At 42.4% G+C, this 16959-nt stretch overlaps 1 protein-coding gene across 3 annotated transcripts in view; it reads left to right on the forward strand.

Annotated features, from left to right (window-relative positions):
* Positions 1-16959, forward strand: part of FNIP1 (folliculin interacting protein 1) — a 65170-nt gene that overhangs the window by 28206 nt on the left and 20005 nt on the right. For 2 of the 3 annotated variants that reach the window (XM_085073506.1, XM_085073507.1), the window contains exons 3-8: positions 7771-7914; positions 12124-12224; positions 12483-12557; positions 13047-13138; positions 15655-15738; positions 16722-16793. In XM_085073506.1, coding sequence (XP_084929632.1) covers positions 7771-7914; positions 12124-12224; positions 12483-12557; positions 13047-13138; positions 15655-15738; positions 16722-16793 — 568 coding nt within the window. The remainder of the gene's footprint in view (positions 1-7770; positions 7915-12123; positions 12225-12482; positions 12558-13046; positions 13139-15654; positions 15739-16721; positions 16794-16959) is intronic. The other variant, XM_085073508.1, reaches the window with a different exon arrangement.

The following is a 16959-nucleotide window of genomic DNA, read 5'->3' on the forward strand; positions in this document are numbered from 1 at the left end:
AGGACTTACTGAGGTCCTTCTGTAAGCAGAAGTGCACAGAATAACATTACCCCCAAACCCTGGTTTTCCTGTTGAGCGTTGGAGTACATCCAAAAGGTTTTTCATCCAGCTTTCTAAACTCTTCCAGCCTGTTGCTGAGAACTACCAGCCAGATGCTCCTAACCCTCATTCCAAGTGCTGTCTGTGTCCTATATCCAAACCTCTGGAGTCTGTGTCCTACCAGGTGTGAACTTCCAGGCTTCTCCATTGATTACTCCAGTGCTTTTATAGCCATGAATCAAGATGCCAATCTCCTAGTTTCTGTAGAGAATTTGTGAAGTAAAGCAAGTTTCACATATGTTGAAAAAATGCATCTTTTTTATTTAGACTTGTTAGAATGGTTTTATTAGTTTTTGTTCTTCCTGGTGTTCTTGCCAGGAAAACAGGTTTTTAAAGACAGGAGGGCTTCAGAAGTGGTTTATTGGTATGAATCGCTGGCTGTGCTTATCACTATTACTTCATTAATTATAAAGTATTACTTCATTAATAAAAAACGTGTACAGCATAAATGCTCTTGCCAGATTTAAATTAATTTCTTGAGAGCCTAAAACCTCTTTAAGATAGATGTGTACTTGCACACTGAACTTGCAAACTTCAGTGTTTTGGGTTACTTCAGAAAGCTCATGGACTGTGGCAGCTCAACAGCAGCAGGAAAAATGGCTGATAATGGAGCTGATATGGTTCCATATTAATCTCTCCTTTTTCTTTGCTAAGTGGGAGGGAAACAGCTGTAGTCACCATCTCCACTTGAGACTAGTGGAGAAAAACTGTTTCCAGGGCATTCGAAATACTCAGAAGTCATCTCTAGGAACTTGAAACATTTATTTTTCATAGTATTAGGATTCTTTGAAAGAGGATATATTGAAACATTTGCTTGCCATTCTGCAGCACTCAGATAATGTCATATCAGGCAAAACTTTCTTGTGAAAGAAAGGTTTGCAGGTAAAAACATGCAGGAGAGTCCTCAGCTCGGCTTGCTGTGAGCTCAGTATGGGCTTGTGCAGTTAGCAGGACATACTGGCCATTTTCAAGGAATTGCATTGTTCATTTCTCTAGCTCTTTATCATGATTTTCGTTAGCAAAGACATACCCTGCCTATACAAAGCCAGATCTTGGCTCTAAGCACATTCCAAGGCACTTGTGCCCTTTTGCAGCCAGCCATGTGTGGGCTGGGCACTCTCCCTTCTGAAAGGGTATCTGTTCAACACCTCACAAAAAGCAAGGCTTTCTGCATCTCTTTCCCCTCACGCCCCATTTCCTAACATGACTTATACCTCTGGATTTACAAATAATGCCAGGGGAGAGATCTGCAAGAGTGCCTGGCAGTGGCCAGACTGTTCTGGTTCAAGTCAAATCAGTCTAACAAGGAGAACCAAGAGGGTTCCACTTTATGGTGCTGTGCTCTTCAGTTCCCATTTTCTATTGTTTATAAGACATGAAAGCAATTATAATTTAAGAGTTGTATGCCTGCAGCAAGGTGAGATGTATTTTGGTCTGTTTTATGTATATAATCTGTGCATATGTCAAGAGTTGTGTGTGGTGGGCCAAGGTTGAACATGGCTCAGGCATTTGAATTCTGTAAAGGAAGGTATGGTCATAAAATTTAAGGAGCGTCGGAGAAAACCTTTGCAGACACAGATGTTTCAAGAAATAAAACAGTGAGCTCTGGCTTTTTGAGGAGTGAAAACTGCTGAGTTTGTGCTCACACTAGACTAGTCTCTCATTAGTAAAGCATTGCTAGGTTCATCTTACCCATGAGGGAAATGTGGCTATAACACAAATAAGGACTTCGTGTTTTCATTGGATATTAAATCAGCCTCTTCATGTCTTCAGTAAAGCTAAATGTTAAATAGACAAGAATTTGGGGAGAGTTTTGCATAGCAGGACACTGAAGGCAGTCTAGAGTTTACAGCGTGGCCATTTCAATATTTTAATTGCTCAGGAGAAGTCATGTTTTCCCCAGGTCTTGGTAGAGTTAAGCTTGGTGAGGGAAGCTGAGCAGCAGTCTGGTGACTGGAGGGCTGGCGGCTGTTCCCAACACCGGGAATGTTGGCCCAAGGCTGTGCCAGGCAGAGATCCGCCGTGGGCAGCTGTGGGCACTGTGCATGTGGGAGGCAGAGAGATCCCCTTTGTGAGTCCTATACCTTTTTTGGTGCTCAGCAGGAGAGGTTCTTCCTTCCCCAGCTTTCAAGGGGGTGGGCTATTGATCAGCTGGGCTCTGGAAGCAGAGGGGAAAAGCTGCTGCCTCCTGAGCATCAGAAAATTGGGTGTCAGAGTTCTGCCAGGGTATCCCAGAAGAGTGGCTGCCCCCTCCAGCCCTAGGCCATGAGCAAACACGTCAGAACAGGCATTTGCACATTGAATGTACCAGGGCAGCATGTGGTACGAGGAAGAGGCATTACGGATGCCTTTACTGAACAGCCTCTGTCCCCAGCCAAGCATCCACATCCTTGAATTTTTGGGTATCAAAGAACTTCTATGGGCAAGCTTGTGAGTTTGAGCCACTGTCTCCTCTGGAGAGCTATTTTTTTTGGTTCCTCATTCTGTGTCTTGTTTCTAAAGAGGCTGTGTTACTTGATGTGCAGGTGATAGTGTTGCACCCTATGACTGGTTTCTGCTGTTAGACTCTTTTCTGTGCTTGTCTGCACCTTTTGCTCTGACATCTCCTCTCCTACTCTCTGCTCCCAGTGCCACCAGCCCCGCTCTCCTCCCTGTGCCATGGGCTGCACCAAGTTCCCGAGCCAGGAGCTGTGAGTGAACACAGGTGTGCTCCTCAAAAAGCTGTGGTACCAGGCCTGCTTTGAATTTCAAATAAGCACAACAAGCAGCTCCTTTTCCTCCTTAAGGTGCAGCAGCCTGGTGGCCTGGCCAGCGCTGGGCTGTCAGCCTCGGCTCTGCCTTTCCCTGTGCTTGGCTTCCCAGCTTCGACACTGCATCCACACTCAGCTCATGCTAAGGCTGGTTTGTGTTTTACTGTGTGGTGCAGGAGTTGTGTCCCCATAAATGCCAGTGTGCAAACGCCAGCCGAAGTATGAGGAGCTTGCTTCCAAGAGCCAGCAATTGTTTGGGATAAGGATGCCACAGTAATGGTGTTATGAGGGAGTAGTGGGGAGTAAAGTAAAGAAGAAGCTGAAAAGGGAAACCTTGGATCATGGCTTCCCTTGGAGTAGGCAGAGTGAGTTCAGGGACAGGGATTAACTGCTCATTTTACTGCTCTTCATTTTACTGCTCATTTTCCTTTTTGTGTTGTCCTCTGGGGATTTATGACAAGACAGTGGTTAACACTGGGGATCTGGATGGAGAGAGGTGCTGATGAACATGTAAGAGCTAGAAGATTTCCTAAGTCTAAAGATCAGCCTAGACGAAGGTTTGAAGTCCAGGTAGGAAAGAGGAGTCTCAGGGGACCATGAGGAAGAGAAAGGAGGAAAGAAAGGATGGACCCAAACTGTGCACTGTACTGTGCAGGGATCTAGAGTTTGGGCATGTGGGAGGACAAGGGGAAAGACAAGGAATCCGAGAAGGAGAGTGACTTCTTGCCAGGACCCAGAGGCAGAAGAAGGCTTTCAGAAACGGCATTTGTTTTGGTTTTCTGAAGAAATGAAAGAGAAAGAGATACCTGGGATGCAGAATTTGAGATGTAGAGGTGCAATAGTGAGCTTTAATTTGGGGAAGGGAAAGTTCATTTCTTCCACTAGTTGTCTTTATCTTCGGAAGAATTTCACTAAAATGTCATATGATATTTGATCTCCTTCAGCAGCAATTTCTTTTACTCTGAACGTCGTATTTATCCCAAAGTAGAGAAATGGCATGCTGTTTGAAACAAGCCAGGATTAGCCATGTGTTCTAATATACTTCAGCACTGGATAAATGTTGAACAGCAAATTGCTTTGAGGGATTAGTAATTGGATAGTGAGCCTTTTGCTTTTAGGTGAGTTGTGTGAAATGGAGACTCTGGACTCTGTCTGGCTCTCAGGACAGGTTTCCAGTGAGCCAGCTGAGCAGATGGATAAAGCTGTAAGCACAGAGATCAAGTCCCACCTTCTTAGCTCTGCTTATTCTTTCTAAACAGACATGGAAAAATACTAGTGGAGTGGGGGAGCACGGGGTTGTCTTGACTTCTTTCACTGACCTCTGAGTAATAGAGGAACTCAACAACTCTAGAAATAAAAGGAAATTGCAGCACTTGGCAGCTGCATTTTAAGAAAGATATCTGTTTTTTTATATCAGCACTTGAAGGGGAGGAATGAGTGCCTATTCAGGTTACTCCCATGTCCCAGGTGGATACAAACATTTAATTGCACATACAGACCAACACGTAATAATGCAGCAAAAGAGTTAATTTATCTGTTTTGGAATGGTTTTTTTTTTTTTTTTCTGGAAAACCTGTTTTGAAAATGAGGAACAGAGCTCTTGAAGAGTAGCAACTTTGCTTGGAAATATAGATTTCTCTATCACTGCCACCACAGTGGTATTTGAGCACCTGCTGTTGCAGAGAGGTAAAAACGAGTAAAGCATACGATGACATTTCTCTTCCCTTCTGTCACTCACTCACAGCCCTAACACACCTACACACAGTCTGATTTAGTTCAACACACCAGGCTCCTTTCAACCTTCTTGTTATCCCCAAAGCAAAACCTGCCCAGCAGAAACTCCTCTTCCTATTCACAGCACTGGGCATGTTTTTCCCACTTGCTGAGGAGAATAGAGACCTTGTGGCAAAGAGTTAAAGGTCTTTGCTGACAGATGTGGAGAAAAGAGACTCCAGAAGAGGAACTGAGGAAGAAAAGTACTTTGTACCCTGTTATACTATAAAGACATTTTACTCTAAGTTTTCTTCAGAACTACCTGATAGGTCTCCAAGACTTTCAGCAAACAGTGTCCTCTAATGTCAGAACTGGGACTGCCAGAAGTCTTTGGAGCTGGGTGGTATCTGCAGTGAGCTGGCAGGGAGAGAACAGTGTGACCCCAGCGGGGAGAGCAGTGTGGCAGCCAGGAGCTGAGCTGCCCATGGCATCCTTCCAGCAGATGTTCTGCTCACCAGCAAGAACGGGCATTTCGGAGCACTCCAGTACTGCCCTGCCTAGGGATTGGATTTGACACAACTCTGTCTGATTGGGAAGAAAATTCACGGCTTTGAAATTTTCCCTTGTACAGTTCTTAAATAATTAGGTTACTTTTTTATTTTTGGAAACCTGGCTTGAATATCTTTGGAATATTATATGGGAATGCAAGTAATCCCACTCCTTTGATGCATAATGTCTTGAGATTTGTAGCATCTAAAATTTCATTGACATTTGGAGTCAGAAATCGCAGAGGAGAGGGGCACTGCAAGTACTTGATCTCATTGTCCAGCAAGTTCTTCTTAAACACGTGCTAAGTTTGTGAAAGAGCAAAGACCAAAATTCGTCAGTGATCTGCATTTTAGGAGGGTTTTTCTGTTCACAAGGTTCTGAAAAGTGGGAGCTGAAAGATCCTGACCTCATTTAAAGACTCCTTGCAGGAGTTTTGGTTCATTAAACTCCACTGCAAAGACCAAACAGTCATTTTCCTGGTTTGCTATTGAAATTAGGCAACTGTTACTTCAAGTTATCAGACTCCCCAGTGGATCTGGGAAAAGCTGCTGTGCAGAAAAATGCAGTGATAATGAGAAGAAGTTATTTTAAAGTGATTAATTTGCAAACTCAGCCTATTCTTTTTAATGCACAGATCTTTTTTTCTCTTGTAAAGTCAGTAAATGCTTTTCTACAGTCTCAAGGAAGCTTGGTTATAATTGTAACATTTTAGAAGGAACTTTCAACATCTGATGGAAAATGCAAGCTGAAATGTGGTTTGCCTGCAAAAGCTGCTGTAACCCTGTGGATTGTATGTGGTTTTATCACATGATGCTTGCCTAGCCTAGGACATTGTTGTTTGTGTCAGAGATAAAATGCAATTCTAGTTCACGAGTTCCTACTGAAGTCATATGATGATCATTCACATGTTCCAGCCATTGTGCACTGTGCTCAAGCCACAGATCCTCAGTAGCCATTAGCAAATCTACATATTGCAGGATTTCAACGTGCTCACCACAGTGTCGAAAGGAGAGGACACTGCTGTGTGTCAGGAAAGCACAGAGCTGAGGGAAAGTGAACACTTCCCTCTCCCCTCTGCCACGGAATTACTGATTTCTCTGCACATTTTTCCTTGAGGCTTTCTGTGGCAGCAGCTCTCTAAGGGAGCAGCAGTGCAGGCTGCCACGTGGGGCTTTATAATCCTGGACATTTTCTTCTGCTTTTTTAAACCTCACCCACAGTTAGGGCCAAAGTAATGTCACCTGTCCCTAAAAAAGTAGCCTGGACAACATAGGACAGAGGCATGGGATTCCCAGCTCTTCACAACAGTAAGGCCAGTCATCTTTTTGTACAGTTATTGCTCATTATTGAGCAGTCATGGAGTTACTACCCTGTGCCTTGGCTGTTTCACACTTTTCTTCATGCCTTTTCATTAAAGACTGAGACATGCTCGTGTTTTTGGATGAAGGGGGAGTTTGTGGCAGAGATGAAGCTGTGACATACAACAGCACTTCTATGTTCCCATCTGTCCCTTGAACCTTGCTTTCAGCAGGGTTTGCTTCCAGCTTGCTCTTACTGGTTTGGTGATTGTGTAGGAAATGGTAATTAAGGAAGTCTTAGGGCAGAGTTTGTGTTGAATTTTGAGCAGTGTAGACTATTTCTGTCTCCTAGTGCTGCCCACCAGCTGATGTAAATAATGCCAACCTTATGTGGGTGTGCTGAAGTGTAACGAGTGTGTGAAAAATACGTTGAGATCTTTAGGTGAAGAGGGTTGGCAATGCCAGTGCTGGTGTAAACAGCATTAACTTGGTGGATGCTGATACTGCTCAGGATGCTGGGATTCACAAGAGGAATCACAAATGGTTTTAAATAGTGAATGAAACATAGTGCGGCATCTCCCATGCCAGTGATTGATAATTCTGTGTGTGTGGAGTGGACGCAGATCCTGCCCATCCTGTACATCAGTTCCAACTCCATGTGGGCCCTCTAAACTCTTCTCTGCTGTGCTTTCTTCTGAATCTCTATCAGAATTTACCTTTTGGATTGATTCTCCATCATTTTGTGAGACTTCTCTGGCTTCTCTGTAACACTGTATTTTTCAGCTTTGTCCATTTTCAGCCACACAATTCCCTCATACAGAAAACGTATGGAATGTGTCACCTCGGTGCCACTCTTCAGAAAAACTAGGGGGCTTAGACACAGCTAGGGAGAGATCTGTGAAAAACAGGGTCTTTTCTCTCAGCTTGCCCTTGTAACATGAATCTCCTGCATTGTGTGTTATTCTTGCTTGATAATTTATGGTGAGCTGCTCCTTCCCCATGTGCCTCTTGCACTCCTGTGTCACCCCCACTCCAGCAGGCACAGGGAGCAAGGTGAACATTGCCATCCTTCCTTTAAATGTTTTGGTACCATCCTATCTCCTAATCCTGGCTCTAAAAAAGTCTACTTAGGAAGATGGAGTTGGAGTGACCTGTTGGCTCCTGGCTAATTGGAAGTAAAAGAGTTCAGCTTTCCTTTGGACAGCCAGGCTGCAAGTGACCTGTATGTTCTATTACCTATTTTCTTGGGGCTTGAGCCTTTCAGCTGCTAAGTATCGTACCTAAACAGGTAAGTACAATGCTGCTAACAGTGATTTCAGGTCATGGGTCTTAGTGTGTCACATGTGTTGTCTTTATTTCAGAAACTCTGCAGTGATGCTCAAGTGAGAGTTTTTGGGAAATGTTGCCAACTAAAGCCTGGAGGAGACAGCTCTTCTTCCTTGGATAGTTCAATCAATTCATCCTCCTCATTCTCTGATCCAAAAGAACAATGCCCAAAATACCAGGTGAGTCACTTTTCCTTTTCTCTTTTTGATTTTTCTTTTTTGCATAACCCAAGTCAAATACTAACAGCAGGTGAGGTATGACTGTTATAAAATGTTTGAAATGAGAGGCTGGTGGTGGAGAGCAGTTTTCAGTCAGAACCAAGACTTTGGTTCTGACTCAGGAATGTTTAACACTGTAGGTTTGGGTATTGTCAAGTCTAACCAGCTGGTTCTCTTGGGATGTGTCTTAAATGGCAGCAGTTTCTCCAAGGCATTTGTTCCATCTTGTGACCCAGGTGATAACTAACACTCGTTCAGTGTAGTCAGACTCAGCACAAGTATCTTATCTTGGTGTAGATGAAGTAGTTTACCGTATTGCCAAATGCCAGGGAAATAACAGAGAGACACATTGTTTATAGGGATAGTCTGTGTAACAGCTTTATAACAAGGGATTCACTGCACTTGAGTTCCATTTTACATAAGAGATTTTGGCCATGAGAGTAGCTAGAGTCATCTGACACGGATATATTTCTGTCATCTCTCCTTCCATGGATCACAAGTGTTTTATATTAAGCCACCCTAAAATAGAACTAAGCCCTTCCACTCTTTGTAATGAAGTAATTGTGTGTTTGCGGGAAGCTGCTATCTCCACAACCTGCTCTGGAGTACAATACTACTGATGTCTTAATCTCCCATAGATAGAAATGAAGAACCTTCCAGTGCTGACTTTCCTACTGTCACGTTAACTCCTGCTATATTTGGCAAGCTGTGTATTCTTGTTTTCTCTTTCTCATCACACTCTTCCACAGCTTTGGTAAGGTGGCTGAAGATCTGTTTTCCGTTCCTCCCTTCCTGGCAGGGCATTTAACTGCGGTTATGAAAGGAAGAGACGTTTCTGTCAGCAGCTCCCTTCCAGCACAAAGCAAGCTCCTTTGTGCACTGTGTGCCCAAGAAAAACCATGCCCCTCAGTACCCAGAAACTGTCTCTCCTCCAGAGCAGGCTCTGTGTAAACAATGCTTGATGTTACTAAAGGAAATAAATTTTAGTGTTTGGCATGAGCGTGTACTTTAAAGCTGTGGAAGGTTTTCCCTTTGTAGTCCCCAGTTCCTCACGTGTATCACTCAAAATCTTACTGAGCTGAACTGAAATGACATGTGGCTACGTGACTGTGCCACACACTTTCAGCTGAAGTTGGTCTACCACAGCATATTTGTTGTAAACTATCTACTGCATTCATCAGACTCCTTCCAGGCTTCCCCAGCAAGTGAGCAGAGAGAACAAAATACAAGAATTCTTTAATGTGCAATAAAATTTAGTATTGACTATGCAGAAGGGCGAAAGTAGGTTTGTCCAGACTTCACTCAGCCTGGCATTTCCTGTGTTCTAACTGTTTCGTCGTTTCGTCTGTAACCTAAGAGGTTACTTATTGTATTTGAAGTATTTGTAAGTTCTTCTGTTTTTTTGGGTTTTTTTTTTAATAAAGCTATAAAATTGAAGTTCAAATAATGTAATGCTGTGGGATTTTTAAAATACTTCTTTATGTTTTCTTGTTAAATACACTTTGATTATATATGAGCAGCTTTAATTGCAATGAAAATACAGCGGTTTTGTTCCAGGCTTCCATATTTGTAATCATGTCCCATATTTAACAATTATTTCTTTACTGCATTTTTAATTTGCAGATATACTTAGTTATTGACAGGACAATATGTAAAATAAAGGGGTTATTAAATGCTGTAAATATATTCAGAAATTTAATTTCCAAATCATGCAAATATTACTACCTCTTATATGCCAATGTGCAATCACAAACACTTGTGGGTATTTTATGATCACTTTTTATGGGAGCTGTCAGTGCCGCAGGTTGTGCCCTTTTTGCCAGATGCTCCTTGGCTACGTCTTGTTTGAGTTTTTAATATTTAACCCCTTTCCGCAGTTGGTTGCACTCTGCTTTGGTCTTGAGTGACCTTTATTTTGCAGCATTAGAGGCCCAAAGAGTTGAGCTGTAACAGTGTTTCCCTACTAAATGCATTAAATATGTGTCTTTGGTTATGCATGGTAAAATTATTAAGTGTAGATTTAATACCAGACTGAGCAGACCATGGGCTCATCTTATCATGATCTTTGCCTTGAGCAGGGCTTGTCTGTATTCAGAGGAAAGGGAAACCCCTATAATTAAATTTGAAAGCAGCTGATTTTTTCTTTAATTTGGTTGCCTGACAAAATCAATACTTTAAGATGTTTTTACTCGGCTTTAGAATTATATTTTAACAACAGCAGAAAGCTAAAATCAAAACCCACCATCAAGGGCTTGACATTTAATCACAGTTGTGTCCTTCATTTGGAGATCTGCAACAGATTTAAAAACAACAGTCATAGTGTGAGGTAGTGTAGTAATTTGCAGTGTTCTTAAGACAAGTTTTCATGATGCTGGCAAACCTGTTATTTCCTGGAGCCATTAACATCTATGCTGAGATTTCCTTGGAGCTGCTGGGTCATACTGACTGGTTTTAAATTCTGGTTTTTCCAGTACTGCCTATGGTGCACCTGGGCAGAGGGATATCCTGGGAGGCAGAGATGGAAATTTCACTGAGGCCCAGCTAATGGGCAGCTTTTGCCCTGTCACTGAACACTTAACAAACCATGCAATTGTACCCTCATTTTTACAACTGTGGTTGCTGCTTTCAGTCATCCCCTCTCCTTCTTGCAGGGGTAGGAGGTTTCAGAGGTTAATAGTATGGCTGTTAAAACTATCATCAACTTAATTGAGAGCTCTTCAGAAGAGCTAAAAATTGAGAAGTGTTCTAAGTGTGTTGCTTTTTTGGCTGATGAGCATTCCTTGTTCCTGCCCTTGTTCTGGGGGCTGGTGTGAGCAGAAACACTGAGTGGGATGTTCACTGCTCTCCTTGCTCCTGGTAGGGGTCTGTAGTGGGAACACCTTGCCCTTGTTTGTGTTCCAGGCTCACTGCCTGACACTGGCACAGGTTGTCCAGAGAAGCTGTGGCTGCCCCATCCCTGGAAGTGTTCAAGGCCAGGTTGGACAGGGCTTGGAGCAACCTGGGATAGTGGAAAGTGTCCCTGCCCATGGCCAGGGGGTGGAAGTAGATGAGCTTTAAGGTCCCCTCCAACCCAAACTATTCTGTCATTCTATATTCCAATTCTGTGTAGAAAACTGAATGAGGATCCTGGCTGTTCAGAGCTTGGATAAGGAATGTGGAGATACACCTAGCAGGGCTGTTTCTGTGAGTGCTTTTAGGAATCTTTTAGAAGGATTACTCTAAGGAATGGAATAATTACATACTATCACATCTTGAAGGAAGTGTGTTGCTCTCTTGCACAGTACCAAAGTTACCTGAGAACTAGCTGAGCTCTGTTAGTGAGTGATCATCAAATTTTAAATTATTCAGGGCAAGGCATAAGTGGAGACACAGCACTAGTACACTGCTGGCCTAGAGGTGAAACAGCCCTGGACAAAGGGACAGTAATCACAGTCATTGAAAATACACAAATAAGTCTGTCAGCAGAGCAGTCGTCTGCAGTTGATTGCCCTGAGTAATTTTTTAATTTTAGGGTTTTGTCTGCAGAATTTGACCTAGCTTGTGATGCAGAATAGTGACATTGCTCCTTGGTATTTAACCTGTGTGCCTTACAGCAAGCTTCTGCCACCAAAGAAGCAGGAATTGCACAACTTCAGCCTGGCATCATGATGGTGCTCTTTCCTGATGCCATCACAGAAGTACCAGGGAGAGATTCGTGCCATATAAAATAACATCCATGGATAAGTTATGAATCAGTCTTTGTCAAGTAAACACTGGTCCAGTTTGGCTCCACTGCACAGTCTAAGATCTCCAGTGAACTGATGATTCTTTGTGTCACAGAGGGACAAGGTTTAGGCTTAATGGTTTTAATTTGGTAAGGTGTGTTAACACATTCTTAAAACTTTAGTCCCCTGGCTCAGTGTCAGTGAAATCTGCTTCTCCTCACCTAGGTGGGTTTGGTTTGTTGCGTGGTTTTAGTGCTTGGGAGTCACAGCCAGTGTGAAGATCACTTTCTGTGTTAACATTACCTTGATTAAACTATTCAAATTAGCATGTTCAACAGTGTTCTAGCAAGACACTTTGCATGTTTATCTTTTAAATAAAGAATATTTTCCCTCTTTTATCTTGCCTTAATAGAAGTGTGCTTCTAAAATGCTTAAAACCAAGTGTTGGTGGGTTTGTTCTTTGCAGGGTTCTCGGTGCTCCTCAGATGCCAACATGCTTGGAGAGATGATGTTTGGCTCTGTGGCCATGAGCTACAAGGGCTCCACATTGAAAATTCATCAGATCCGGTAAGATTAAGTTTTTGCTGCCAGTGTTTTCAGGAGAGTCACTCCTTAGTGCTAATAAATAATGAATTGAATGGCACCAGTGCAGAGTAAAAGGGATTTCTGTGTTTGCTTTAAAGTCAATCTGATTTCATTTCTGAAACAAAAGGCTGTTATGTCATGTCAAGGTCAATAAAATCTGGAGGGTTGTGGGGAGGGAAATGGAAAGGAAAGCCTGTCTTGGTGCTGTTTCTGACTGACATCTCCCCTCCTGTCCCCCAGCTCCCCTCCCCAGCTCATGCTCAGCAAGGTGTTCACAGCTCGCACGGGAAGCAGCATCTACGGCAGTCTGAACACGTGAGTCCACCACAATTTGGTGCTATTGCACACAAGCAGATGAGTGGAGGAACACACAAGGTTTTTTTTGGACCCTCCAGATTCTTTCTCTAAAAAGAAATAACTCCTTGCTGCATCCTGTCAGTAGTGTCCTCACCTTTGCCTCACGGTTGTCTTCACCTCAGCTGGCTCTTACGGGAATGAATGAACTGTTCCTTCCATGCTGATGTGGTGAAGCTTGATATTGTAAGGTACAAAAGTACCTGCATCCTGGGGAGTTAGTCCAAGATGAAAAAAAAAGGTGTTAAAAAAAAAAATCTGGCTTCAGAGGGTTCCATGTTTAGTGTTCTGGGTATTAACTGACCCACCTGAAAATGTGGCTTAGGCTATGAAAGCTTTGTCTACTGGAAGCTTGTGCTCTTACCTTGCCTGTTCTATTCTGGCTATAATGAACTAGCAGTCTATTCTACTGAAATGCAAATCACTGGTTTTGTTTTTTGTTTGTTGTAGGTTGCAGGACAGTCTTGAGTTCATTAATCAAGAGAGCAATACATTAAAGCCTGACCACAGTACGATTATGAATGGACTTCTTGGGAATATAGGTAATTACAAACAGATTTTATTTGCTGATTTCTTTAATTGAGTAATCATAGATTCTAGAACATGCAAGTCTTTTAAATAGAATCAAATAAAAAAATGCTAAAGATGTAAAAGAAAATTAATGCTGATGGAGGTTGGAGGAAAATAAATCGGACTGTTCAGGGAATTAGCAGTCATTCAGTACACACAGCTGCATATGTGTATATAAAACATATAATAGAAATATTTAGATATACTTAAGTTCAAATACAGAATATGTTGGAAAATAACATTCTGTAGAAATTCCTGAGCAGTATATCTCAGATCAGGCAGGATTGATTCTGCCTGGCTCAATTCCCCGGTTTTATTTTTGTTAATAATTCTCATTCTGCTCTGTACTCTGCCCACCTGAGCATGTGTGGCTGTGTGTCCTGTGCAAGTCTCAGTTAACCTTGCATGGCTGTGCTGGAGCTTTGGATCAGATTAGACAGAATATCTTTTTGTTCTCTTCTCTGGCTGACCATGGGAGCTAAGCAGTCTTGAGAAACCATCTGGCATCCTCGGTTCTCAGCTTCCCTGGAAGAGCTGTGGGTGGAGGCTCCATGAACATTAGATAACAAAGAGGGGAAAGTCTTGGCTTTTCCTCTTGGGCACAGTTGAGCTGATAGTAAAGATACTGGACTTCAGTGCTTGGTTGTCCAATGTAGCAGCCTGATCCATGGCTCTACAGCACATCCTCCCTTTCCCTTCCATTTTGATTGTTGACTTTCCAAGCAAATGTCCATTGTAGGTGGAATAAGGGACTTTTCATAATTGCTTTCCAGGATATTGCTGTATGTAAAATACGCTGTTATAGCATTGGAAGTAAGGAGAATATTTGATGACTGTGCTAGTCTTAAATGGGTTCTGACTTCGATGTGGTTGTAGATCTTGGGGGTGTTTACTGCTTTCCTTCACATTGACTTTGATAAGACTGTGCCTAAGCATGAGCTTAAATGCTTCTCAGCCTCATAAACTGTATACCACATTAAAATAATCCCCAAATAGTCCGTTTATAAGGGAAGCCAATTAAGGTTGTAAGAACCTATTATCTATTAAAGGCTTCTTGAATTCACCAAGTCAGGAAAGCTAAAAAGATGGCATTTTTCTTAATATTCAGTATTCCTTTCAGACTTCAGTTGTGATTTTTCGCTGTGAATGAGGTGAAGTATCTAAGAGAGAAGAGATCACTTCATCTGCTGTTAGGATTTGCTGTGGTTTGTGCCTGGCAGAAGTTTGCTGTATCACCAGAGTGATCTAAACTGCAAGTACCAGTTCTGATAATGCAGCTCTTAGGTGTGCAGTGATTCAGGTGTAGCCAGTGCCACCTGTTCACCTGTGTCCTGTTCTGTGGTGACTCTGGTGACTGCCCCAAGAGCTGACTGGGAGGTGTGGGCACCTTGGAGCAAGGGTGTGTGGCAAGAGGCACAAGGTTGCCTGCAAGAAGAGGATGCTGAAGTTTTCTTTGTGACTGAGCTGTACAAGTTTTCAACAGTGTTTGTTTACCGTTCCCCTTTGAGCACAGAGGGAACCCTGGGTAAAGTAGGGAAAGGAGTTAATCTGTAACTGCAGCATTTCTAACAACTGTGCTCAGCAGCGGAGACTGCTCCTGACTCACCTGTGACAGGAGGAGGGTCTATGTGTTTTGGTTGGGAACTGTTTACAAGGTGCTTTTTTTAGACATGCTGGTTAAGAAAAACCAAAGCAGCCCTGGTCATGTGTTCCCTTTAATGATGGAAGGAAGGCCTGAGAGAATGGAAGGGAGCTTTGAGGTGCAGCCTTCGTGTTTTGTATAATCAGAAAACTTTGAGTGAGCATTAGCTTCCAATTTAGGAGAGGGACTGGCAATTAACTCATCAAAAATACTCGTGTTTTTTCTGGCTCTGTGTATAGTAAATACACAGTTTCCCTGGTATATCTATAATCCAGTATAACTTTTTAAATTAACCGCTGAGACTGATAACATGTATTTTCTATATGATGATTTCACTCAGCTGATGTACTGACTGTTCTCAGAACAACTACTTCAGCCTACAATTTCCTGTTGGTTCTACTAAGATGAATTCCTGCCTGCCTTCTCCCCCTTCCTCCTTCTTCTCTTCAGAGCCAGTGTTCCCAGCCACCCCACCAGTGTGGATGTTAAAACAAACATTATACTCTGTGATGAATCTCCTGTTTGTGGTCAAGTTAGGCTTTGAGCCTGCATAAATTAATCATTTTTCAACCTTAAACAAAAAAAAGCCCTTTTGAGAAACCCCATCCTTGTATGGGAGACAGTGGAAAGCTGGGTCTATTATTTTAATCTATAAATGCTGTATAGTCCAACTGTGAGACTCATTCTTGCATCAGCGTTCCGGTAAAGCCTCAGAGCTGTTCTCTGCCTGTGTTACTCTGCATTTATGTTGGCTCAAACCTCCTCCCTGCCCTGGCCCCCTCCCTACGGACTGTTCTGCTTTACTAACCTCATTCTCTGATGTGTATTTTACGTTTTGCCGTGTAGGTCTTTCCCAGCTTTGCAGCCCCAGGCGGGCATTCTCAGAGCAAGGTCCGCTCCGCCTCATCCGGAGCGCCTCTTTCTTTGCAGGTTTGCTGTGTGCTGTGTGCTGTGCTGTGGGGCTAGTCTAGCTGGGGTGACAAACTGTGTGGATTTGTAGTTTAGCCCTGGAAATAAGATCTCATGGATTTTTAAAAATATGAAATGGACTGTGGTGTTTGCTCCCTTACCTTTCTGGATGCATTCCTTAAATCCCCACAGGACAACAGGCGTTGAGTAGTCCTCTTTGGGATTGTTTGTGTTGTACTGTTTTGGAAACTTATATCTTTAAATATGGACTTAATGTTTCTGGAAATAATACTTCACAATGGTGTCAAGCTGTTTTGATCTGGATTGGTTTCAACCAAACTGTAAAAATTCAAGCTAAACTAGATTAATTCAGAATGGACATTTCTTGCTTTTAGTGGCTGGGTCTTATTTCCATGGCTGAGTAGCTTTATTTCACACACATATTTGTAAAATCTATCACATTTAAAGACTATTGAGCCTGACACACCTTTGATCTTGTGTATATGCAGACTGTGAATCTGGACAGCTTACAGCTTAGTTGAACAACCAATGCACTGCTTACAACTTAAAAGTATTAATTTCTTCAAGACAGCATTGAAAATTGTTTTAAAAATACATGTGTAATAACTGAGAAAGCTGGTATAAGAATAAACTTGTGTTTATTTTGACTTTTGGTGGGTTTTTGGATATACACTGAGTACTACAAGTGTGACCAATATCCTCTTGTTACATTGAAATTTTATTGAAAATTATTTGTGTAAAGAAACAAAGTCCTAGTTTTAGTTTGCACTAAAATAGGTATATGGACTCAAGAAAAACACATACAGGCTTCTCAGATGGGTGTTCTGGCTTGTTCAGCTAAGCAGCCTTTCTTGGTGATGGCCTTGTGCAGTGCTGTTGATCTGAATTAATGAGCATGTTTTTGTTTCATTAATTACATGGAGATCTGCAAACAAGAAAGGAACTGTATATTCCCCTGCTAATTGGTATTCCTTGTTTTACAGTTCACAGTAACCCTATGGATATGCCTGGGAGGGAGCAGAATGAGGACAGAGACAGCGGTATAGCAAGATCTGGTAATGGCAGTTCCATGTGTTAACCCCGTAAACTCTGGAAATATTCGGTAGTATTTGTCAATCTGCACATCATGAATTAGTGCTGAAATAAGTTTGTTCTGCATGACATTAATGACATCGCTGTACAGGTACAGATGGTGCAGGGTGTGCATTGGGCAGCTCACAG

The sequence above is a fragment of the Lichenostomus cassidix genome, chromosome 13 (assembly GCF_008360975.1).
Source record: "Lichenostomus cassidix isolate B80296 chromosome 13, HeHo_3.0, whole genome shotgun sequence".
NCBI classification, from domain to species: domain Eukaryota; kingdom Metazoa; phylum Chordata; class Aves; order Passeriformes; family Meliphagidae; genus Lichenostomus; species Lichenostomus cassidix.